The sequence below is a fragment of the Solea solea genome, chromosome 2 (genome assembly GCF_958295425.1).
Source record: "Solea solea chromosome 2, fSolSol10.1, whole genome shotgun sequence".
NCBI classification, from domain to species: domain Eukaryota; kingdom Metazoa; phylum Chordata; class Actinopteri; order Pleuronectiformes; family Soleidae; genus Solea; species Solea solea.
Window position 1 is genome coordinate 39,959,675 of NC_081135.1, and position 26,072 is coordinate 39,985,746.

At 40.7% G+C, this 26,072-nt stretch overlaps 2 protein-coding genes across 2 annotated transcripts; one reads left to right on the forward strand and one right to left on the reverse strand.

Moving 5' to 3' along the window:
- Positions 1-530: 530 nt before the first annotated feature.
- LOC131455277 (kinesin heavy chain-like) lies at positions 531-13,027 on the forward strand. The gene is made up of 26 exons (XM_058622812.1): positions 531-874; positions 1,873-1,960; positions 2,209-2,282; positions 2,393-2,497; positions 2,675-2,723; positions 3,808-3,863; positions 4,820-4,907; positions 4,990-5,114; positions 5,197-5,301; positions 5,381-5,529; positions 6,411-6,559; positions 6,805-6,971; positions 7,065-7,133; positions 7,197-7,403; positions 7,477-7,623; positions 7,721-7,903; positions 8,057-8,174; positions 8,248-8,324; positions 8,384-8,493; positions 8,828-8,929; positions 9,090-9,150; positions 9,231-9,302; positions 9,872-9,976; positions 10,139-10,355; positions 10,459-10,611; positions 10,713-13,027. Exons 1-25 carry the CDS (start codon positions 749-751, stop codon positions 10,602-10,604), a joined length of 2,895 nt encoding a protein of 964 aa, XP_058478795.1. The 5' UTR covers positions 531-748; the 3' UTR covers positions 10,605-10,611; positions 10,713-13,027.
- A 624-nt stretch (positions 13,028-13,651) lies between these two features.
- arhgap15 (Rho GTPase activating protein 15) lies at positions 13,652-25,484 on the reverse strand. Its single transcript, XM_058653819.1, has 13 exons — positions 25,251-25,484; positions 23,377-23,521; positions 23,035-23,106; positions 21,488-21,631; positions 21,275-21,364; positions 21,087-21,185; positions 20,864-20,993; positions 18,919-19,053; positions 18,730-18,828; positions 18,067-18,144; positions 17,666-17,800; positions 16,045-16,150; positions 13,652-13,851 (listed from the first exon to the last, which is right to left on the reverse strand). Exons 1-13 carry the CDS (start codon positions 25,262-25,264, stop codon positions 13,668-13,670), a joined length of 1,431 nt encoding a protein of 476 aa, XP_058509802.1. The 5' UTR covers positions 25,265-25,484; the 3' UTR covers positions 13,652-13,667.
- Positions 25,485-26,072: the final 588 nt, after the last annotated feature.

A 26,072-nucleotide genomic window follows, 5' to 3' on the forward strand; every position in this document is an offset into this window, starting at 1 on the left:
TCTGAACATGTGAATGTGTGTTTATGGATGTGTTTATGAACATGTGAATGCATGTTTATGAATGTGTGAATATATGTTTACGAACATGAGAATGTATGAGTTTATGAACGTGTGAATGTATGTGTTAATAAACATGAGAATGTATGAGTTTATGAACGTGTGAATGTATGTGTTTATGAGCGTGTGAGTATATTATGTTTCTTTTCTGAGTCAAACGTTGCAGGATGTGTGATGTCATATCAACCTCTAGTGGCGTCATGACGTCACTGCATCAGCTGTAACTGAGAATCCATACGTTTCTGTAACATTTAAACAGATAATTAAAGATAAAACAGTTACAATGTTTCAATCACTGGCGAAGGATTAATGGATTAAAGTGATAATTAATATGATATGAATAAAAGCCTGGTTTCACGACATCATCAAACAGTGAAACAGAAGTTTCTTTGTGTGGATGTTTATGTGTTGGAGCAGAGACTCCATTTCCCATGATTCCCCGCGGCTCTGTGGTCCAGACTGAGGGTGGGCGTGTCCCCTCATTCTGCATCCTTTCTTCTGATGGAGAGAGGATAGATTCTGGTCCACTGACGTGACTGTTTCCGCTCAGTGTCGGTGTTTTCTCTCAGTGACTGTGTTTCCACTCAGTTTCGGTGTTTCGTCTCAGTTTCGGTGTTTCGTCTGAGTTTCGGTGTTTCCGCTCAGTGTCGGTGTTTCCGCTCAGTGTCGGTGTTTCGTCTCAGTGTCGGTGATGGACGCGGCGGCGGAGTGTAGAGTGAAGGTGATGTGTCGCTTCAGGCCGCTGAACGACGCCGAGCGAAGCCGCGGAGACAAATTCATCCCCAAATTTAACGGAGAAGACACGGTGGTGGTGGCGGTGAGTGTTTGCTGACGTCTGTTACCTACGGTTCAACCTGCGGCCACACCCTGTCTGTGTGAAGTAACAATGAAAACACTATAGAACCTGAGTCTCTCTCTCTCACACACACAGGTTTATGCAGCTATTCTTCTCGGGACTCTACATTGACGTCCATTCATTTAAACAGACCCTAACCATTTAAACAAAGCCCTATCACTAACCATAACCAGTTAATGACTAACCCAAACCCAACCACTATTCAAATCTTAGTCCTAAACTTAACCAGTTCCTCAGAAATGAGGTTCTGCCTCATTTTGACCAGGTTTTGGTCTCCATGAGGATGACTGGTCCTGACAAGGTGAGAGTAACAAACATAAATGTATGTACATACACACGTGTGTGTTTGTATATATGTACATACGTGTGTTTGTATATATGTACATACGTGTGTTTGTATACGTACATACACATGTGTGTGTGGGTTAGGGTTAGGGTTTAGGGTTTTGTGTGTTTGTATATATGTACATACACACATGTGTGTTTGTATATATGTACATACACGTGTGTGTTTGTATATATGCACATGTGTGTGTGTTTGTATATATGTACATACACATGTGTTTGTATATATGTACATACACGTGTGTGTTTGTATATATGCACATATGTGTGTGTGTTTGTATATATGTACTTACACACATGTGTGTTTATAAATGTACATACACACGTGTGTGTGTTTGTATATATGTACATACACACGTGTGTGTGTTTGTATATATGTACATACATGTGGATTAGTGTTCACACGCATAATTATAAAGTTTTTTCAGTTTTTCCTGATCTTATTTTAAAAGGATGGAGTGTTTTTTCCAGGACAACACAGGTCATGTGACCGATGATGAGAATATGTTCTTCCTGAAAGTGAAGCCTTTTATTTTGAAGGGGACTGCCTTGTCAATCTTGTCAATGATCAGTTGAATCAGGCTTTTATTCTGACAGTGTACTTCCTGTTACAGGGGAAACCGTATGTGTTTGACAAAGTTCTCGCTCCAAACTCGGAACAACTTCAGGTTTACGACGTCTGTGCCAAACAAATAGTCCGAGGTCAGTTCAGCCAATCACACGTCTTCACCTGACACACACACACAAACATTCACACTCTGACACACAGATACACACACACTGAAACACACTGACACACACACACAGTTGATGTTTGTTGTTAATGTTGTTGTTGGGTTAGCTGATGAGATGATAGGCAGCGAAAAACGGGAGCTCCCGGCCAAATAAATGTTGTTTGTTGTTGTTGTGGTGTTTAATGTTGTTGTTGTTGTCGTTGTTGTGTGGTTCAGATGTGTTGGGTGGATATAACGGGACAATCTTTGCTTACGGTCAGACGTCATCAGGAAAAACTCACACCATGGAGGTGAGTAAATTCCTTTAGAATCATTTGAATAATGAGTAAATGTAATAATATAAGATTTAATTACACAACAATAATAATTATTATTATAATAATAATGTTTTTGTTTTTAGGGAAATCTGCATGACGCTCGTCAGATGGGAATCATTCCTCGTATCTCTAAAGACATTTTTGACCACATCTACTCCATGGATGAAAACCTGGAGTTTCACATCAAGGTGATGATGTTACTGATGAAACATGTCAGGTGTGATGTTATGTGTCATGTGTTCACTGTCATGTTTCCACAATCATGTGTTCACTGTCATGTTTTCACTGTCATGTGTTCACTGTCATGTTTTCACTGTCATGTGTTCACTGTCATGTTTTCACTGTCTGCTCTTGTGTCTTTACAGGTCTCTTATTTTGAAATCTATCTGGATAAAATCAGAGATCTCCTTGATGGTAAAAACATGGAACAAGCTCTTTCACAGCACTTATACTACAGACACAGTACTGACCCTACAGACACAGTATTGATACTACTACTAGTGGTACTAGTTAGAGTACTGATACTACAGTCAGAGTACTGTTACTATAGTTAGAGTGGTTACTACAGTTAGAGTACTGATACTACAGTCAGAGTACTGTTACTATAGTTAGAGTAGTTACTACAGTTAGAGTTCTGATACTACAGTCAGAGTACTGTTACTATAGTTAGAGTAGTTACTACAGTTAGAGTTCTGATACTACAGTTATAGTACTGTTACTACAGTTAGCGTACTGATACTACAGTTAGCGTATTGTTACTACAGTTGGAGTACTGATACTACAGTTATAGTACTGTTACTACAGTTAGCATACTGATACTAGTTATGTCGTGAACTATGGCAAAGCAGAACAGTGGACTCAAATGCAGGATTCTGGACACGATTCAGTCATTAAATAAGTTGAATCCAGGCAGAGGTTCGGTACACGAGAGGTCAAAGAGATCAGGCAGAGGTACAAAAACTTCAGGCAAAAAGGCAAGGTCAAAAAAGGCAGGCATGGTTCAAAACACGAGAAGACTAAACTATGGCTGTGAAACGAGAGTGCTGGAACGTGAGCTATGAACTACAACGAACTGGCGACGAGACAAGACACAGAGGGGAATATAAGCAGTGCTTGATTAGGGAGTGATAGGATGCAGGTGTAGTAGACACAATCAGGGATCAGGTGCACGCAGACAAGGAAGGGGGCGGGGTAGACAGGAACCTGAAACAGAGACAAGGGTGAGTGATTTCAAAATAAAACAGGAAGACAAGACATGGAACATGAAGGGAGAAACAAAACAAGATACTTAACGGAAGTGACAGATCATGACAGTTATAGTAGTGCTACTACAGTTAGCGTACTGATACTACAGTTAGAGTACTGTTACTGCAGTTAAGAATACTTGTACTAAAGTTAAGAATACTTGTACTAAAGTTAAGAATACTTGTACTACAGTTAGTGTTAATAACATGAATATTTGTATGACTGTGTTAAATATTTTGATTTTATGTTTCAGTGTCAAAGACAAACTTGGCTGTTCACGAGGACAAGAACCGGGTTCCCTTCGTCAAGGTATGTGATCCATACTACAGTTAAAGTTAAAGTACTGAGACTACAGTTAGAGTACTGAGACTACAGTAAAGTACTGATACTACAGTGAATTAGTTTGGTGCTGGTACTGTTGCTGTTGCTGGTGCTGATTCTGGTGCTGGTGCTGTTGCTGGTACTAATCAAAACATGTTAGAATGTTAGTTACATTCAGTCAGGTTGGTCCCTTGTGGCAGCGCGCTCAGTCGCAGCGGCTCTGATCAACCCTCCATCTGACCTCGACATTTCGTTGTGCAGTACCACTCCTAATTCTGGTGCTGGTGTAACCGGTGTAGTTTTGCGGTGTGCGTTGTGAAGAATTCGCCGTACGATAAATATCTTTCGGAGATAGTCTCCGTTTATTTCTGACACAAGGCAAGTGAAAGAAAACGCCCATCAGCATGTGAAACACCGGGAAACGTGCCCTCTATAAAATAAACATGTACAGCTTGTCAAATTTAGCATGATAATCTCCATATTAGCATAATGACAATGCTTAACAATACAGAAATCACACAAGCGCACCTCTCCCACAACATGCAGCAGCAGAAGGGGAGAGGTGAGGGCAGACACCCTTAAATACTGGGTGGGCACCTCAAAAGTAAACATGGGGGACAAAAAATCATGGACAACTTAACCTGCCGTGTCAGGGTAAAATATAAAAATAAAAACTTAAAACATACATTTTGTGTAATTATAAAATGAAAAGGCAAATAAAATAAATATCAGGTATTTAATAAATTGCAGTACCTTAAAAAAATATACTGTAGTAACTGACCCTGTTACACTGGTACTCGTGCTGGTACTGGTACTGGTACTGATTCTGGTGCTGGTCCTGGTCCTGGTCCTGGTCCTGGTCCTGGTCCTGGTCCTGGTCCTGGTACTGGTCCTGGTACTGGTACCTATGTTGATGCTGGTGTGTATGTGTGTTTTATTTTTAGGGTTGCACAGAACGTTTTGTTTCTAGTCCTGATGAAGTGATGGACGTCATAGATGAAGGGAAATCAAACAGACATGTGGCCGTGACCAGTGAGTACCCGTCTGTATGTCCTCACCTTTATGTCTTGCCTGTCCTCACCTGTCTGTCTGTCTGTCTGTCTGTCTCCTGCAGACATGAATGAGCACAGCTCTCGGAGTCACAGCATATTTCTGATCAACATCAAGCAGGAAAACACGGACACCGAGACAAAACTGTCAGGAAAACTTTACCTGGTCGACCTGGCTGGCAGTGAGAAGGTCTCACCTATTACATGACCTGTCTGTCCTCACCTGTCTGTTCCCTGTCTGTATTCACCTCTCTGTCTCTCCTGTTATCCAGGTGAGTAAGACGGGAGCAGAGGGTTCTGTGTTGGACGAAGCAAAGAACATCAACAAATCTCTGTCAGCGCTGGGGAACGTCATTGCTGCTCTGAGTGAAGGAACGGTGAGTCTGTCTCCTTGTGTCTTTTCCTGCTTTAAGTAATGTCCCTCTGACCTTTGTCTCATGTCTGACTCATCTACAGAAGACACATGTCCCCTACAGAGACAGTAAGATGACTCGAATCCTTCAGGATTCTCTTGGAGGAAACTGCCGCACAACGATAATCATTTGCTGTTCACCATCGGTTTACAACGAGACAGAAACCAAGTCCACGCTCATGTTTGGACAGAGGTACACTTGAGGCTGTGTTCACACTGCATGCAACATGAATTTGTTGACAATCAAAGTCAACGGACAGATGTGTCAGCTGGGCGATATTGCACACATCGCATCCTTGATTCAAGTTGAAATGTTTCAACTTTTGCGAAAAATTGCAATGACGCGATGGCCAATCAGCGTTGAGATTGTCTGGATGATGTCATGAAAGACTCTGCTAATCATGGAGAAGGAAACGTATCATGTTTGTGTGTCGACACATGAGCTATCTCACTTGTGTGGTAAACAGTCACTAAAGATGTTGTTACGGCAGTTTCTTCTCTGCAGATGTTTCCAACAAGGACTTGCTTGATGGTGAAATGAAATTCCCGTTACTTCTGTTTAAAATATGGTGACTTGCGTCCGTCGCTCCCATAGACACAATGTTCTGCGAGGCCACACGAGAAAAACCCACACACACACATCAATGATAACACGTCAATGATAACATGTCAATGGTGACACGTCAATGATGACATGTTAATGATTACACGTCAATGATGACACGTCAACGATAACATGTTAATAATAACATGTCAATGGTGACAAGTCAATGATAACATGACACGTCAATGGTGACATGTTAATGATAACACGTCAATGATAACATGACACGTCAATGTTCACACGTTAATGATCACACGTCAATGATAAGATGTCAATGATAACACGTCATTGATAATTGACGTGTTATTGACGTGTTATCGTTAACATGTCAATGATAACACATGGTTAGGGTTAGTACAGAGTACTGTACACTGTACTGTATACAGATGGAACAACAAACTAAACTAAAAGATATTAATTATTTCATTTTCTCGTGTGTGTGTGTGTGTGCGTGTGTGTGTGTGTGTCAGAGCTAAGACTATTAAGAACACAGTGTGTGTGAACCTGGAGCTCACAGCTGAAGAGTGGAAGAAGAAATATGAAATGGAGAAAGAGAAAACCCGGAGTCTGAACCTAGTGATCCAGAAACTGGAGCAGGAGCTGAAACGTTGGAGGAAAGGTACCAACAGTGTTATTGATTATTGATCAACATTGATCAATAATATATGAACCAGTTCTTCAATCATCAATATTTACATGTTTATTGGTTATTATGGATTATTTATTCTCACTGATTACAAAAATGTAACACGGATTTCATTGATTATTAATCCTTATTATTTAGAAAGATGCCAACATGATTATAGATTGATTTTGTTTGTATTATTGATTGATTATCTGGGAGTTGTTGATTGGTTGGTTTAGGTGAGTGTGTACCTGTGGAGCAGCAGCTGAGCAGCAGAAATAAGAAAAGTAACAGTGACGCAGCAGTGATGGACAGCTTGGCCCCGCCCGCTGAACCTATGTCCAATGAAGAAAAGACACAATATGAGACACTCATCAACAAACTGTACCAACAGCTGGACGACAAGGTGATTCATACATGAATGTGTGTGTGTGTGTGTGTGTGTGTGTGTGTGTGTGTGTGTGGTGACAAACTGAAAATCTGCTGATTGATGTTTCAGGACGATGAGATCAACCAGCACAGTCAGACATCTGAGAAACTGAAACAGCAACTCACTGATCAGGACGAGGTAAGTAAACGTCATTCATGTAACTTCACCTGTGTCGTCATAGTAACCCTGTCACTCCTGCAGCTGTTGACATCGAGTCGCCACGACTACGAGCATCTGCAGAACGAGTTGTCGCGGCTGCAGAGGGACAACGATTCAGCCAAAGAGGAAGTGAAGGAGGTGCTGCAGGCGCTGGAGGAGCTCGCCGTCAACTACGACCACAAGAGTCAGGAGGTAGACGACAAGAATCGCTACAACCAACAGCTCAATGAGGAGCTCGCACTCAAAACTGTAAGTTTACAGAAACAACAAGGTTTGCAACACCTGCAGCTGTTTTTTTTTACCTGCTGTCAATTATTTCCAGGTGAGTCTGGAGACGCTGCAGAGGGATTTCTCTTCTCTGCAGGGCGTCAGCTGTCATCAACGCAAGAGATCGTCAGAGATTCTCAACCTGCTGCTCAGAGACATCAGTGAAGTCGGCAGCATCCTCGGAACCAGCGAAGTCAAAGCTGTAAGACTTGCGCTACAAACCTGATCATCAGCTGATCATCAGCCGATCACCTGTCTCTGCAGGAGACTGATCATCAGCTGATCACCTGTCTCTGCAGGAGACAAGTACAGTGATGGAGGACGACTTCACCACCGCTCGTCTCCACATCAGTAAAATGAAGTCTGAGGTCAAATCTGTGGTGAGTCGCTGTAAACAGCTGGAGCTGAACCTGAAGGAGAACAACTGCAGGAGAGAGGACAGCGACAAGGAGATCAGCTGTCTGCAGCTGCTCGTCTCACAGGTGAGACACACAACAGACATGCACACCTGTGTGTGACAGACAACAGACACACACCTGTGAGTGACAGACAACAGACACACAACAGACACGCACCTGTGTGAGACACACCTGTTCTATTGTATATTTTATTGTTAGTTTGTGTTGTTTTTTCAGCTACAGGCAAAGACAACATCTCTGACCTTTGACCTGCAGCAGCTGGAACAAAAAAAGCGTCAGTTGGAAGAAGGTCATGACCTTCTGATGGAGGAATTTGCAAAACTTCAGGCTCAAGGTCAGAGGTCGCCATGGTTACAGAATAATACTGCTTACAGAGTGACATCATAGCTGTGTGTGTGTGTGTTCAGGTCAAATGCACGAGCTGACAGTGATGGATAAAGAGAAAGAACACATGGACCGATTAAAGGATGCTGATGACATGAAGGTAAACTCACAGAGGTCAGGGATCAGAGGTCAGAGGTCTAAAATCTTCTCCTTCTGCAGAGAACGTTAGAGGAACAGATGAAGAACCACAGAGAAGTTCATCAGAAACAGCTGAGTCGACTCCGAGACGAGATCGAGCAGAAACGCAGAGACTTTGATCAGCTCAAAGAGTAACTATTGATTTTACTGATACAGTAACTCTGGTACAGGTATTATCTCTGTCGATTCCTTTATGGAGAAAATTATTTACATACATGTTAATGTTCTGTAAATGATTTTTAACATATAACAACACTTCTGTGAACATTACGTTGTGTTTCCGTTGTGTTACCGTTGTGTTTCTGTTGTGTTTCCGTTGTGTTACCAATGTGTTACCGTTGTGTTTCTGTTGTGTTTCCGTTGTGTCTACGTTGTGTTTCCCTTGTGTGTTTCCCATGTGTGTTTCCGTTGTGTCTATGTTGTGTTTCCTTTGTGTGTTTCCGTTGTGTTTCTGTTGTGTTACAGTGTACATCAGGCTCTACAGCTGGAGAACAGAAAGCTTCACTCAGACTTTGACAAAGTCAAATGTGAGGACGAGAAAAAAGAGCAAAAACTTCAGAAACTACAGTAAGTTTATGGTTGTTTCGATCTTTGTTGACATTGAGTTTAATTGACCTTGCTTTTAGTGTTGTTGACAGAAAGTTGTGTGTTTAACAATAGTGTAGTGACAGCCAATCAGCCACAGTTTAAAAACATGACATCATGATTGATCGTTTGTGTGACTCAGGTTCCTGAACGAGAAGAGAGAACAAGCCAAAGAAGATCTGAAGGGTTTGGAGGAGACTGTGGTAAATGTCATGATGATGAACATCTTCATCTTCTGTTTCTGTGTTTGTTCCTCACTAACAGAATATTGATTTCATTTCAGGCCAAAGAACTTCAGACGCTGAGTCAACTTCGTAAACTGTTCATCGAGGACTTTGGCATGAGAATGAAAAATGTGAGAACATTAGATTTATCATCATCAGGGCAGATTACAGCAGATCAATTCAGAACCGATTAGATTAAAGTCGATTAGATTGGGGGGGGTGGGGGGGGTTTTAGCAACCAGCAACAAACTAAACAAAGTATTTTACTAAATGTATGCTGGAAGTCTGACTGTGAGTGGAGAGGAAGTCCACTCAGAACCTCCTGTGCAGGACCAATCAACTCCCAGCTGAAAGACTCACTCACACACACACAGCATTTAATCAAGCATACACACCTGCAACCCATCTCACACACTCTCACACACACACGCACACACAGTCATGACCACTGGGGTTGTAACAATCAAACAGCAGATTCAGTCAGGAATCAAAGAAACGGATCATTCACTAAAAAAAGAGAAGTTTATTATTTTATTAACAAACTTTCTGAAACTTTGTGAGTTATGGTAGTTTGCAGGTTTGCAGCAGATGAAACACTAACGTCTGGTTGTACATCATCATCATCACATTTACAGGATTACACGCCTGTGCATGCAGTTAGTTAACTAACCCTAACCCAAGTTTGTTTGTGTGTAATCAGAGTTTGGAAAGCGACAGTGATGAGGCCGGTGGCAGTTTGTCTCAGAGACAGAGAATCGTCTTCTTAGAAAATAACTTGGAGCAGCTGAGTCGTGTCCACAAACAGGCGAGTGATGACATCACTGATAGTCTGTGTGTCCACCATAGAAATATTTTAATTTTCAAGTTTTACTTGAACTTTAGCCACTGTTTCCATCGTCTGTCTCACACACATCATTCATCCTAGTTTTAAAATAAAACATCATGTTGATACATTTGTCTCCTGCAGTTGGTGCAGGACAACGCAGACCTTCGCTGTGAGCTGCCAAAGATCGAGAAGCGACTGCGAGCAACGGCAGAGCGAGTGAAATCTCTAGAAACAGCTTTGAGGAACGCCAAGGAGGCAGCGGCAAAGGACCGCAAGCGATACCAACAGGAAGTGGAGCGCATCAAAGAAGCTCTCCATTCAAAGAACGTCCCCAGGAGAGGCCACTCTGCTCAGATAGGTGAGGAAGGTTTGTCCTGAAGGGGGCAGTAGAGGAGTTTTCTCTATTGACGTATTGTGTACTGTTTAAATTTATTCTTATTATGTCACCTGTGTCCATGAAGCTAAGCCAATCAGAGCCGGGCATCAGCAACCCTCCTCGTCTCCACCCATCAGAATGCCCATCAGAGGGGGCGGAGCTTCATCCAGCCCACGCCATCACTCTATCACTCCTCTGCAACATCGACACCATCACAGCCACAGCAAGTAGGCTGCAGGTGAGTTACCGTAGCAACAACAAGACAACAACAACAACACCACCACCACTGATGACGACCAAAAACTTTTCAATAAGTTTCATCACTTCCTTTTTTCTCAGGTCGCACATGAAGAAATGGCTTCCCTGGAACCACTCCACTACAACTACGACTCCACCTTAACTACCACTCCACTATAACTACCACTCCACCTTAACTACCACTCCACCTTAACTACCATTCCACCTTAACTACCACTCCACCTTAACTACCACGCCACTATAACTACGACTCCACCTTAACTACCACTCCACCTTAACTACCACTCTAACCACTATAACCATGACTCCACCTTAACGCCGACTAACCTTATCTCCCACTCCACTATAACTACGTCTCCACCTTAACCACCGTTCCACCTAACTACCCCTTTAAAAAATGTATTATTAGTATATTAATATTTAAGTATTATTGTAAACATTCTTTTACATCAGAATAAAAACCTATTTAATGACCCTAAAAACGAACGATGAAATCATGAGTGTGATGATTTTTTTGGTTTATTTGAATTGAATTAGTAATTACAATAAAAATCATCAGATGATGATTTTAGAATAGAACCATTATTATTATTATATTATTACATTAACACTGTAATTATTGTCATTACACAATCTGCCCACTCACTAACCCTTTCACTCACCAACCCTTTCACTGTTGTGACTGTGAGTGTGGCAGCTCTGGTTCACCTAATGTAGTTCATTAACAGTTCATAGATGTGCAGTTTCCTCTGTCGGCGTCAGATCGTCAGTTTGTTTCCTCGTGTAGTTTTTTGTGATTCCTGTTTGTCCTCGAGATGTTTTGTGTTGTTAGTTTTATCGCCTTTAGTTCTACCTTTTTTTTTGCAGTTGTCCAGACTTTTGTTTCCTTTTTGTAACCCTGTTTTTGTTATTTGCTTGTCACCTCTGGTGTTTTTTGACCATTTTTGTTTCACCTTTAACCTTTAGCCCATTTCCTGCGACGCCATGACGTTCACTCACGAACCCTTTTACTTACTAATCCTTTCACTTACTAACCCTTTCACTCACTGCCCAGAGACCAACAAGCACAAACACTGAACGCCTGAATCTTCTAGATTCACCACTTCATAAATGAATGGGTGAAGAACACGAGAATCAAAACCAAAATAAATAAAAAAGGAAATAAAATTATAATTCGTGAAAAATCTAAATCTGAAAATAACCAAAATAATGATTTCATTTATTTTATTGAACTATTTATGATTTTTTATTTATTTTAAATGTTTGTTTTAATTCTCACTTTTCTTTATTTTTACTACACACACACACACCCACAGACAAACACGGTTTGAGATACAAATGTTTTTGTTACTTTTGTTACGTTAACAATTTAAAGCTGGGATTTTTTATGATGACAATGACTTTGATTGTTTATATATACACACACGTGTGTGTATATACATATATAGTATTTATTTCTACACACTTTGATACATTATATTTGTTTTATTGACTGTTGTGTAGTATTTGTGTACTTGTGTTAGTGTGCCTGTGTTTGTAATGACTGATCATCACAAATGTATGAAGTATCAACATGTTTACATTGACACAAGTAAATACACGTTTAACATCAGCTGATCATCATGTCATTGAGAATAATGAGAATCATGTGTTCATGTGTTAATGTGATCATAATGTAAATGAGAATGATGAGAATCATGTGATCATCATGTAAATGAGAACGATGAGAATCATGTGATCATGTGTTAATGTGATCATCATGTAAATGAGAATGATGAGACTCATGTGATCATGTGTTAATGTGATCATGTAAATGAGAATGATGAGAATCATGTGATCATCATGTAAATGAGAATGATGAAAATCATGTGATGATGTAAATGAGAATGATAAAAATCATTTGATCAGGTGATCATCAAGTAAATGAGAATCATGTGTTCATGTGATCATGTAAATGAGAATGATGAGAATCATGTGATCATGTGAATGAGAATGATGAGAATCATGTGATCGTCATGTAAATGAGAATCATGTGTTCATGTGATCATGTAAATGAGAATGATGAGAATCATGTGATCATCATGTAAATGAGTGATGAGAATTAGGTGTGCATGTGATCATGTAAATGAGAATGATGAGAATCATGTGACCATATAAATGAGAATGATGAGAATCATGTGTTCATGTAAATGAGAATGATGAGAATCATGTGTTCATGTGATCATGTAAATGAGAATAATGAGAATCATGTGATCATCATGTGGTATTTCTATGATTGATATTGTATTTATATAAATGTTACTTTGTCAAAGTGATCAGGGATTTTGTGTATGAACATGTTAATGTATGAACGTGTTAATTGTGATGTAATAAACTTCAAACCTTGTCATGTTTCATGTTTGTTGATATTCATTCATTCATTTTCTACCACTTTATCTTCCACATGAGGGTCACAGGGTTCGCTGGAGCCAAGGTGGAGTCACACACTGGACAAAGGTCACCAGTCCATCAAAGGTCAAACACATAGAGACAGACATCACTGTCTCTCACACAGACAGACACACACAGACACAGACACTGTAATATTTGGTTGGACTGCCTTCGATTCCGGCTCTCAATCACTGTGGCGTTGTTTGTCACCAGATTTCTTTGCGGCCAGTGATGCGTTAGGGTTAGGGTTAGGGTAACCCTTTGACATTAAGGTTTTGTGTTGATGATGGGAGAGGGTTAAGGTCTGGACTCTGTGGTGAAAATCCTGAACCAATCTTTCACAATCTGAGCCCGGTGAATCCTGGAATTGTCATGTTGGAATATGCTTGTGCAATCAGGGAAGAATAATCTGCTCATTCAGTATATTCAGGTGTCAGCTGACCTCATTCTTTGGGCTCAGAATGTTGCTGAACTTAAACCTGACCAACTGCAACAAGACCAAAGCGGCTGGTACAGTAGGCATGATGGATGCAGGTGGACAAGGCAGTGCATAAAACAATAAAATACCAGGAGCATGTTTGTTTGTTTTTAATTTTTATTTATTTGTCACTTTCTGTCTGGATTGAAGATTTCTGGACTCTCCCTGAGGACCAACTCCACGACCTGGTTCTGAAAGACCATGTTGACTGCCATGTTTCCTCCGTCCAGCTCCGGCCACATCAGTGTGGGTCCAAACACGATTGCCATGCCCTGAGTGGACATCAGGTTCTTCTTGGAGAATTCTAAAACTCTGGGAAAAGTGAAAGACAAACACACACATGGTTATATAGAATATATATGATCATATATTATAAACGAAATGAGAGGGAGGAGGAAGTGAATGGTGTCATTTATATGAGAATGAATCATCTTCACTCAATAAAATTCATCTACCATCATATACATATAATAATAACTTTGATTTATAAAACGTAGAAAAAAGACAAAATAGAACAGAAACACAAACTCCAGAGGGAGGGAGTTCCAGAGGGTTGGCGCAGCCACACTGAAAGCCATTTTGCCAAAGTTTTGCCTGCAGATGCGGGGATGGAGAGGAGACCAAGGAAGGACAGTGCACAAGGAGGAGGTCAGAGAGATAATGTGGAGCGAGTGAATGGAGAGACTTGTAGCAAAGGAGGAGAAGCTTGAAGATGATCCGGAACCTAACGGGGAGCCAGTGCAGTTGGTTCAGCGAGGGGTTGATGTGTTGCCAAGGGTTGGTCTGAGTGAGAACTCTGGCAGATGTGTTGGAGCCTATCGATGGTTTTCTTGGGGACACCAAACAGGACAGTGTTGCAGTAGTCCAGGCGTTGGGTCACGATCACACTCTCCTCCACCTTTTATTATTGTTGTGGGGTTCCTCCGTGCTGCTCTCTCCCTCCCCTCTCTGCAGGAGGCGTGGCTGACCTACTTCCGCTGAGGACTCTGGTGATCAGCAACACCTGCAGCGGCTCCTCCTCACCTGCTCCTGATGAGCAATCAGGAGGCTTCTTAAGCCTTTGCCGTCCCAGTCACCAGCATCAGATTGTTTTTGCTTTACCAGTGGTAACGTCTATGACTTTGTTCTTGATATCTCTAACTCTGACTTCCGGACTACTCACCCCGTGTGTTCTGCCTCAGGTCGCCACGTCTCCTGTTTCCCCGAGAGCAACGGATTACCACCTTCCTTCTCCGCAGTTGGAACTTCCCCTGTTTCCATTCACCCTTGTGAGTTTGTTCCATTCTGGATTTCACTGCTCACCAACTCTCGCCCTGGGCTCTCGCCACTGTCCCGGCACAGCTGCATCGGTCATCGCTCTGAGCCCCCCTCACTCTCACGTTCCCCCGTGCCATTGTTAGTTATATACATTGCTGCAATAAACCTTGTTAATTCCAGATCTGTCTCCTCTGCATTTTCGGATCCAACTAGTAGTTAAACCGCTCTTTTATCGCGAGCGTAACAGGCGTGATGCAAAGTAGAAAGTCAGAAAGGTAGGAGTGGAACCAGGACAGAGCAGTACCAGTAAGTCCAAGGTGAGTGGAAAGGTGCTTGAGCAGAATGGAGTGGGAAACAGTGTTGAAGGCTGCGGTGAGATCAAGCAACCTGAGTCAGCAGCCATCATAAGATCATTTGTGATCTTGATCAGGGCAGTTTCAGTACTATGGTGGGTCCTGCAGGCAGATTGGAATGTTTCAAAGAGCTCATTGGTGGACATGTGATGATGCAGCTGCACTCTTTCTAGGATCTTGCTGAGAAAGGTTAGAAATTGGCCAATAGTTGTTAAGGTCGGCAGTCCAAACCTGCCCTTTTCAGGATGGTGGTGACAGAGGCAGTTTTCAGGTTGATTTGTACAGTACCTTGTTGAAAAGATGTATTAACAATGCATAATTGAAAGCCAGCTGGTGGACAGTGAGGCCAGTTTTTTTATAAAGCCTCTCCAGCCGCTGGACATTGGTTTTCATGGAACAAAGCTCAGTGGTAAATCAAGGGGGAGGACAGGTGTATGAAACAGTCCGAACTTTCAGAGGGGCAAGAGAGTCCAGGCTGTAGGAGGCATTTGACAGGCAACCATGTCATCAGGCGAGGAATGGAGGAATCTGAGTCCAAGTGGTCAGCAATCATACTGGACAAGGCCGGTGCACCAATAGCCTTGATGTTCCTGAATGTAATGGTTCGCCTAGGAACATGAGCAGGAACACTAAAGGTGATAGCATGATGGTCAATGAAAAATGAGTGGGTTCAAACCAAAAGGTGCTATCTTCTATGTTGTGAATCAGATCCAGATGTAAATACTGTCACGTCAAAGCTGAAATGTCCATCTATGTCAAACACAAATGATTTCAGTCTATGGCAAAAATAAAGGAATTGGCCTCACTGTTCTAATACTGTAGGAGGGCACTGTACCATCATATGTCACCATATACATATACCATCATATGTGTGTGTGTGTGTGTGTGTGTGTACCTGTTCAGGTGTGTGAAGAGCAGCTTCATAGTTTCCTGGTTGACTCTTGGCAGCTCATGGATCAGTTTCTTCAAAGCCTGAACTTTTTGTTTGGAGTCTTTGATCTCTGTTCAGAGACACAAACAGTTGTTTACATATATGTTCACATATATGTGACCAGCCATGAGAAAACCAGCAACAAGTCACATTCCAGTGCTTTTGTTGTTTTTTCAGCTGCTCGTCACAGAGGAAACACATGGCTACTTCATGGAGACTCCTCACTGCTACTGCTGCTTCAGAAGCTGTGTGTTTTCATCGGTGAATGAAGATGGACAAGGAAATCATGGCTGTCACAGCACAAATCTTTGGCTGTACTTCTTAATGAATATAGAGACTTCTGGTGATCCCAACGCCGATCTCACTTCTGCTATGCTTGGAAGAAGCAACTGCAAAATGTAGCCGTAAACTTTGTCCAGAGCTTATGAACAACAAACGGATAGATTCTTTAACGGCATAAAGAGAGTGACAGGACATAAGAATAACTGAACCGACACACTAGTTACTTCTGCGATGACAACATTACGGCATTGATGAAAAGAAAGGACCACAAACCTCTGATGAACCTCCTATCTTCTTATGGGGTGAGTTTTCATTAACGCCGTTACGTTAGTAAATGTTTTTTCATGCTGGACGCTGTCTATTAATAATCTACTGTGCGTTTCAGAATGTTACGTGGCTACATTGTTATTAGCTAGCTCAGTATTGTCAATTTAAAATGCAAATTTACGCACATCGAAACTTGTGTTGGATCACATGATCATATTATAAGCTGTAACGGGAGCATGTGAGCATCTGCTATTAATATGAATAGCAAACCAACCTGATGTGCTTGAATAATGTGTGAATGACACAGCTTTGACTGTGATGCTAATGATTTAGCAACTAGCTGAGAGTTAGCACATCATCAGCCAGGAGCTCATTTAGCTCATACACTACACACACTACACCGAAGAGCCACTTAAATGTATTTTACTTTATTTTATATTAGAAATGTGTATCTATATTTGATCCTTCTAACTCTTAAGTAAATTACCTTTCTAGTTTTTCATTTTTATGAAATTTATATTCATATTTCAATTTATTTTTCTTTTTTTTTACAAAAAAAATAATGTAATAATGTAATCCATTTTCTCTGGGAACCCTCTGGGACCTCTTCATAGAACCCTTGGGGTCCCTAAGCCTGTTATTGATAACCACTGTTCAAACTACTACAATAGTTTCTGTCCTGTGGGCTAACAGATATCAGCTAAACCAGTTTGAGGAGTGCCTACATTCAAATGGCCACATGATCTTCAAATATTTTGAGATTTGCTAGACATTGTTGTAAAAGCTTTGAAATGCCCCTTGGGAGACTTGTCCCAGAAACAAGTCTCTGGAAAAAACTGAAACTTGCCATGGTTGGGCACATAAAATTTGTCCAGCATAAATGTCAAAAGTCTCTAAAGTCCAGAATTATATTTTTATCTGGCTCAGTAACTCAACCTTCTGGCTCAGTAGCCCCACCTTCTGGTTTAGTAATTCCCCCCTCTGGCTCAGTAGCTCCACTCCCAGCTACTGTACTAAGTTAATTTTGGAAACTCACTGATCACATCCACAAACGGCTGAAAGAAGGTAAAGGGAAACAGTGGTTCTGGAAGTTCACGGAAAAACATCTTCAGAGCTCCTGTGATGACATGGACATCGTCCCACTGATGCTGGTCAAGGTCCAGCTGCTCCTCTGTTCATCAGTGTCCACAAGAGGCAATGTAGAGTCACATGGTACCAGAGGATAAAGAAAAAACACATTTTACCAATTTACTATTTTATTTCAATAATGGTTGATATTTGTAAGAAAACAAAACTTGGTTAGTTCAGATTAGTACGGTTTAATGAGTTTAGGATAGTATCAGTTAGTTCAGTTTGGGATTAATTCCAGTGAGTTTGCATTAGTTCGAATGAGTTCATTTTAGTACAGTTTAGTTCAATATGTGTTTTATATCAAACCTTGATCGATGATAAAGCGAAGTTTCTGAATAGTGGCCAAATTTCCACTGACTCTGTAAATACCGTCGACTTCCAAACCTGAAAATATACATTCAGTCTGTATTTTCAAAACTGACACAATATTTACATGTCTGTACTGCTGTCACACACCTGTACTGCTGTCACACGTCTGTACTGATGTCACACGTCTGTACTGCTGTTACAGGTCTGTACTGATGTCACACGTCTGTACTGATGTTACATGTATGTACTGCTGTCACACGCCTGTACTGATGTTACATGTATGTACTGCTGTCACACACCTGTACTGATGTTACATGTCTGTAATGATGTCACACGTCTTTACTGATGTTACATGTATGTACTGCTGTCACACGCCTGTACTGATGTTACATGTCTGTAATGATGTCACACGTCTGTACTGATGTTACATGTATGTACTGCTGTCACACGCCTGTACTGATGTCACACACCTGTACTGATGTTACATGTCTGTAATGATGTCACACGTCTGTAATGATGTCACACGTCTGTACTGATGTTACATGTTTGTACTGCTGTCACACGCCTGTACTGATGTCACACATCTGTACTGCTGTTACACGTCTGTACTGAAGTCACACTTCTGTACTGCTGTTACACGTCTGTACTGATGTCACACACCTCGTTTATCAACTGCGTCCAAACACATTCGGATGAATTGCGGCACAATGGTTCCTTCTCGTTCACAGAGAGTTGACAGTTTGCAGCCAAACACTCGATCTGAGAAGAACATGAATTGTTAGTTTCACTGTAACCACTTAAAAGCTGCATGAGTAAAGACAAGATGGCGACTGTGTCACCATGTGGAACCTTTGATGAGGCCTTTCTCCTGCAGCGTCTTTATGGACGGACGTCGACTTATGAACTTCCTCAGTCTGTTCTTCACCCCGTTCTTGTCGGTAATGTCTGATGAACTGTGTTTCAGCTTTGAGCTGCTGAACATGTCTATGAATATAAAGATTACATTACATTACGTGTCATTTAACAGACCCTTTATCCAAATGTATCCATTTACAATATCCACTTTTATCCATTTACAATAAGTGCATTTAAACATTTGGGTACAAACAAGTGCTAGAAATAAGTAAGTGATTCAAGTAAGCCAAACTATGAAGTGCTAGTCATAAGTGCGACGTATAAGCGCTTTTTTCTTTTTTTCTCTTTGTTGTCGTCTTAGAGTCGAAAGAAATGTGTTTTTAGACGGCGGCGGAAGATGTGGAGGCTTCCTGCTGTCCGGATGTCAAGAGGAGCTTGTTTCACCATTTAGGAGCTAGGACAGTGAACAGTTGTGAGTTCAGTGAATACCTCTGCGATCCTCTCAGTGAGGGGGCACATCGGGTTGCAGAGCGGAGTGGGCGGGCTGGGGTGTAGGTTTTGATCATGTCCTAGGCGTAGGCTGGACCTGATCTGTTTGTAGCATGGAACGCATGCACTAGAGTCTTGAAGCGTATGCGACCAGCTACAGGAAGCCAGTGAAGGGAGCGGAGGAGTGGTTGGTAACTTGAAGGCCAGTTGAGCTGCTGCATGCTGGATGAGCTGCAGAGGTCGTATGGCACACGCAGGGAGACCAGCCAGGAGGGAGTTTTTTTTTGTTTTAGATACTTTATTATCCCCTTAGGGTAATTATTCTCTGCATTTTGACCCATCCTAGAATTAGGAGCAGTGGGCTGCCACACTGAGTAGCGCCCGGGGAGCAATGGGGGTTGGGTACCTTGCTCAGGGGTACCCCAGCCCTTTCGACCTAGTGGGGACTTGAACCGGCGACCTTCCGTTTACAAGCCAAGTTCCCTTTCCACTTGACCACAGGTCACAGTTGCATTAGTCCAAGCGTGAGATGAGAAGAACCTGGACCAGAACCTGTGCCGCTTTCTGGGTTAGAAGAGGCCATATCCTTCTGATTAGGACAGTCTGTACATATACTGTATGTACTAGGGCATTAATGACATTGTTTCAGATAAACATCTGTCAATAAAGTCAAAGTCGTGTCGACCAGTGGTTTGATAACGTCATCACATTGACACAGCGGAAGAACACAGCTGTACAGCAATGAGCAACTTTTATTAAAGTTCTCTGTAACATTAACAGTCAACATGTACAGTAAAAAAAGTCAAGAAAACAAACAAAACAAAGGTTAATACCTTGAATTTTCAGGTCATTTTAAGTGCACAACAGAAAGTGATTAAGATCTCTCCCAGAGGTTCTAGTCTGGGCCACGTTCACACCCGGAGGTGTGCTTCCCCCAATCTGTTCGTCCCAAACCCCAACAATACTCAGCGTCCCCATCGTACCCACTCGACAGCGTTGCCTCCACACCCCCACTGGACCCCCCACTGGACCCCCCACTGCACCCCCCACTGGACTCGCCCGCTGCCACACTCGGAACCTCTAATACCATCATGGTGCGGTGACAAAGAGAGATAGTATTGTGTAGACAAGCACACACACAGAGGGGGAAAAACACCCGACTTGTCGATTTGTGCCACTGACATCAACGAGTCGACACATCAGCTCTAGTGTGTACTGTACATAGTCTTCATTGTCTATTATAAGTGTATTCTCTTAGCATATAAGAGAATAAAGCTATTATAAAATGTTTAATTTTGTGTCTGTTTAGTTTGCTTTCAGGTCCAGCATTTGTTTGAAATTTGTTTGTTTGTCTGAATGTGCACAGCACTGTATAACATGTATGTTTCATAGTTAACTAATGTCTGTGGTTTTGATGTTTTATGATGATCACAGTGATGATGTCTCTTACTGATAGAACGTCTGTGACCCAGGTTGCATGGTTTGGTATTTGTGGAGGCGGAGCCATATCCAGGCAGAGAGCAGTGTCTGTGCAGGTTCTCTGTACTGTTTGATCTCCGCAGATGAAAATCTGCTTTAGTCTGAAAAGAAACGCATTTGTATCACAACAAAAACTGGATCTTTACACTGATAAGAAAAGTTACTTTTTGCATTAAAAGCAAGTGAGTTCTTACTGAGGAGTCGATGGCCCTTTTAATGGCATCATACCATTTGTTGGCAGTCGAGAAATTGTCAACCTGAATCAGATACTCACTTCCTGTGTTTGTTGTGATCTGTTATAAAGAGGTGGTGGTATAAATGGTGAGGAGTCAAATGTGTTCATCGTCACTTTCTCTGTGTTAACTTTAAGTTCTATTGTTACCTGGAACACATTTTTCCTGCTTGACTTTTCTGTAATCCACTCAATAACAGCTCCCCACAGCTGAACCACATCAGTCCTCCCATCTGGTTTCTGAGTGTGAACGCACACATGCATGAGCACACACACACACACACACGAAGGATAAAAGGATGAGGATGAAAACATAAGCATGAAAACATGAGCATGAAAACATGAGCATGAAAACATACGTACCAGAGCTGTGATTTGTTGTCTGTCTTTGTAAAACAGCAGTTGGTCTGATTTCAACACTGACCACATCAAAGTCCAGTTCTTTCTCTGTTTCTTACCCCTCTCTGAGATCTTTGTCACATTCAGCTGTTCACCTCTAAAGTCCTCCTGCGCACACACACACACGCACGTACACACACACACACATGCACACACACGTACACACACACAAACACACCTTTAATGTTTCTTTAAAAAAAGGATAAATAAAGATACAACTTAAAATAATAAAAAGATTTAATGTTAATGCCAAATTTAAAATCATAATCATAGAAACATTTACAAAGTCAGTGTTGCATCCTTCACTCCTTTTAAATTGACAAATCACACAGTTTGTGTTAATTTTTTTTACTTCTTGCTTTATTTTGGCAGTTTGTTTTCATTGTCAACATCCTGTCAAATTTCCATGGGTATGATTGATTTCTCGACCTGCGTGACGGATTCAGAGCCATGTTTGCTTCCCTTGTTGCTGTTTTCCTTCTCTTTCAGGTGGGCGTAGCTGTGGCTGATTGAGTGATGCAGTACACCTGCACACAGCTCAGGAGGCTATTTAAGCAGACCTGCCATAAATGCTCACTCTTTTCCTCTGGCCTGCCAACTGACATTATTTGTTCCTGTTTTGCTTACACATTATGTTTAAGTATTTGATTACTTTAATGTAATATATAATTAACATATGTTTAAATGATGTGCAGACTATGTGTGGTCAACCTTTTTGTCACATACTTTGAGCCAGGTTGTGACACCTGTGCATACAAAGCATTCACATGGTCTTTACCTCAGTGTATGTGTTTCACTGGTATGTTTTTCATCATTTGTCATTTTTGACCTGTGAGCACAGAACCCAGTGTTTTTTTAAAGCTCCTGTGTCTCTGAACTGTCTCCTTGTTTATTATGATAAACAGTTTTCAGATCTCCAGTTATCAGATCCAAACATTGGACTTTTTCAAGCACCAAAAGACATTTGTGATCTGCTGTTATGTTGTGAACCACTTAAGGGATACCTAAGTCTGGAACAAACCTCTGGAAACTCAGAGGTTCTTTGAAACCAAATCTTAAGATTTGTAAATGCAAATTTGTTTTGAGGTTGATTATATTAGTCTGGAAACATTGTAATTTAAATATGTTTTGGAAACATTTACTCTTGTAAGATATAAAGAAATTGCTACTAATATGTTTCTGAATGAAGAATAATGTTCAGAATACATTAAATATATGTTATTCAGAGAGGAAACGGTCGGTGCTGCTGCTTGGATTATTCAAAGTTTTGATTACTTCCATTTTACAGCCTTCTCTCTCCTTTCCCACATTGTTTCCTTTCACCTCAACCAGCTGAGGCAGATGATCCCACCCACTATAAAATAGTTAGCCCCACCCATTTGAAGTATTAGAGTGTAGGACTATTTTCTGTCTACCCATAGCTCTTCATATTTATGTTTTGATTTTGCACGATACAAATAAATTGATTTGAATGTGACTTGACACTTCCATATTGTGTAATGAGACATTACCTGTGTTTCAAATGCTGTAGCTCCTCCCACAATTACACTGTACTGAGACTGATTCCTGCGATGGCGAGAGATCTACAGATACAACATGGTGAATAAGAAACGTTAGAACAGGTTTGTGGAGAATGTTTGAACATGTTTGTGAAGAATGTTAGAACACGTTTGTGTAGAACGTTAGAACACATTTGGGAAGAACGTAAGAACGCGTTCGTCGAGAACGTTATAACACGATCGTGAAGAACGTTAGATCACGTTTGTGAAGAACGTTAGAACATCAGTAGAGCAAGTGTGTGTGTGTGTGTGTGTGGAACATCATCAGTAGAACACATTTGCTTTTTAACGTACCGGTTTTTCAGGAAGGTCAGAGTCCTGAAGGACCATGGACTTGGACTGACTCAGACGTTCTCCACAGTTCTGTGAACTCTTGGTTCTCAGCTGTACTGAGCTCAGCTGTTGATGCTGATTCAGCTGATTCTGCAGTTTTGTGACTCTGAAGACAAATGAATTGATTTTAATTCAGTGTTTTTTCTTGATTCTGTGTGTAACTCACTCAGTCATCCTGACTGTGTTTGAGTGAAGAGCCTGTTTTGGGCACAAGTAGTAAACTATATATATTTTAAACATATATATTATATACATCAACATACAGGTGTCCACACTTTTTTTAAACAAGGTGAAGATTCCCAGGGGCCAAAAGTTCCTTCAGACCTTATTTAACATTAAAAGTTACAAACAAATATATATATATATATATATATATATATATATATATGTATATACATACATACAGTTGATCTTGTGAAAAAAGTATGAAACTGAGCTAATAAGTGTTAGCTAACAGACAGAATTTTCATGCTCGAACATGTTGCATCCATGTTAAAGGACATGTTAAGTAATGTAAACTAAACATGGCGTCTATATAAGTAAGTACAAGTCTCTCTAAACCAGTTTGAGGAGTGCCTACATTTACATAAATGTTCACATCTTCATGTGCTTGATGTTGTTGCTGTTCAGAATCTGTAAATAACTCAAAATGCCCCTCGGCCCACTTGCACATATGTTTTCACAATTATAAGCTAAAGTATGTGTTTATGTGTATGTATCCAAATATAATGACGTTGTTTTACATAGATCAAAATTAAATATGTCTTCAGGACACAAAGACTATTACTGAACCTGTGAAACCACACACACACACACACTTTCCTGTGTGGTTCCTGTTTGCAGCTCGAGTTGCTTCACTGTTACAAAACACTTGTTTTTCTGCTAAAGGAAAAAACATGTGAAAGTAAAAGAGTTGAGGCCTGAAAATTGAATTGTTAGTTGAGCCGAGGATTTGATATTGTTAATCTTTTGTAATGTGACATAACAATGTATATAGTGGGATATAAATTATGTTTTGCATGTAGAAGTGAATGTAAACATGATCACATGACTTGACTAACCTTAACCCAGAAACAGAAGTGAGTTTAAAATGAATGTAAAGATGAACTAAACTCTATGATTGAGTCGTGTGTTTGTGTGTGTGCTGCTTGTTCTCAACCTGGATAAATGTTGATAAATGTGGATAATTTTTCCAGTATTTAAAATTTCTCCTCACTGTCACCAACTCTAACATGTAAGTTTGATATTTATGTTACATTTATTTAGTGGTAAAAACACTTTTTCTGGAAAAGTTAAAATATTAATTAACATATTAATATTCAAAGAATAAATATAATTTTTACTTTGACTATTTAGTCCTTGTCAGGATCCTGTAACATTAACATTAAGATTTAAATCTGAATCAAATCCGGTAACAAGAATTATTCAAAACAACTGAAACATTTTTACATGCTGCTATCCTTGCCCGGTTTTGGAACCCTTGTGTTCTTAATTGAACAAACAACCGTATTTGAGAGTTATTGCAATAATGTCCTTACATAAGTCTGTGCATATGTAATAATGTAATCACCTAAACATTTATGAAGAAACAGTTTTCATTAACACTTCCTCGTGAAGAAAGACTAAACTTCATCTATCTGTTCAACAAAAGAATGTTAAGTTCATTTTGACATTTTCTTGTGTTCTTATCTATTACGCACCAGTGAGTGAGGGTTGACACACAAATAAGTGTAATAATGAGAAATGTTCGGATGAACATGACACTAACAAATGTCAAAACTGAACCATCAAGTCAGAAATTATGATCATGGTGGAGTAATTTAATGCAATCTTACTTTGCACCCGCCATCTGTCCTCTGAGAGAATGAATGCAGAGTGGAGGCCTGACTGTTAGAGGAAGTATGATTCATCGCGTGGTTTTCTTTAGAGCAACGTCTGTCACATTGCTGCTGTTGCAACTTCATTTCCTGCTCAAGAAAGCTGTTGTTAAATGTTACAGTTACTATAGAGTTGTGTGTTTAGAGGCTTATCTGTCGAGTGTACATATCAAAGTAATATGTGTTTAAATTCATAAAAATATGTCACAGAGTCTTTCCTTCAGTGTCTTTTAATTTAGAGTAAGGGATGAAAACCATCACCCTCAACCGCAAACTTTCCTCACTCTGGTGGGAGTGGCCTAGATGGATGTGGTGGTACTGTTGGATTACACAGGGCTTAAGCTATCTGTAGGTATGTGCATTGTCACTTTGCATCAAAAATATTCCCATTTCACTCCAATAAGGTACTTTAAATTGATGCATCTTAGTGTGTGTGTGTGTGTGTGGGGGGGGGGGGGTTGGTCATTGTGGGGGATGGTTGTATTCCGGTGTTGCTGAATCGGTAGGAGGTGGTGGTGGACTGACTGCAGTGTTCGCTGCTTCAGTCTTGGGCCTTAATGTTTTCTGGTTCAGGTTCAGGAGTGAGGGAGGTTATTGTAGAGACATAATGAGCCTGTAATACTGTCATTGTGTTGTGTTTGTATGTATTTTATTGCGTGTGGCTGTTTTATAAAATATGTTCATGCCTGGTGGGAATGTTCCTGTTGTTATTGCTTTGTCCATGATGTGTGGCTTGAATTAGCTCAAACAGTTGGTTGCTGGTATGTCCGTTTTTTAAAA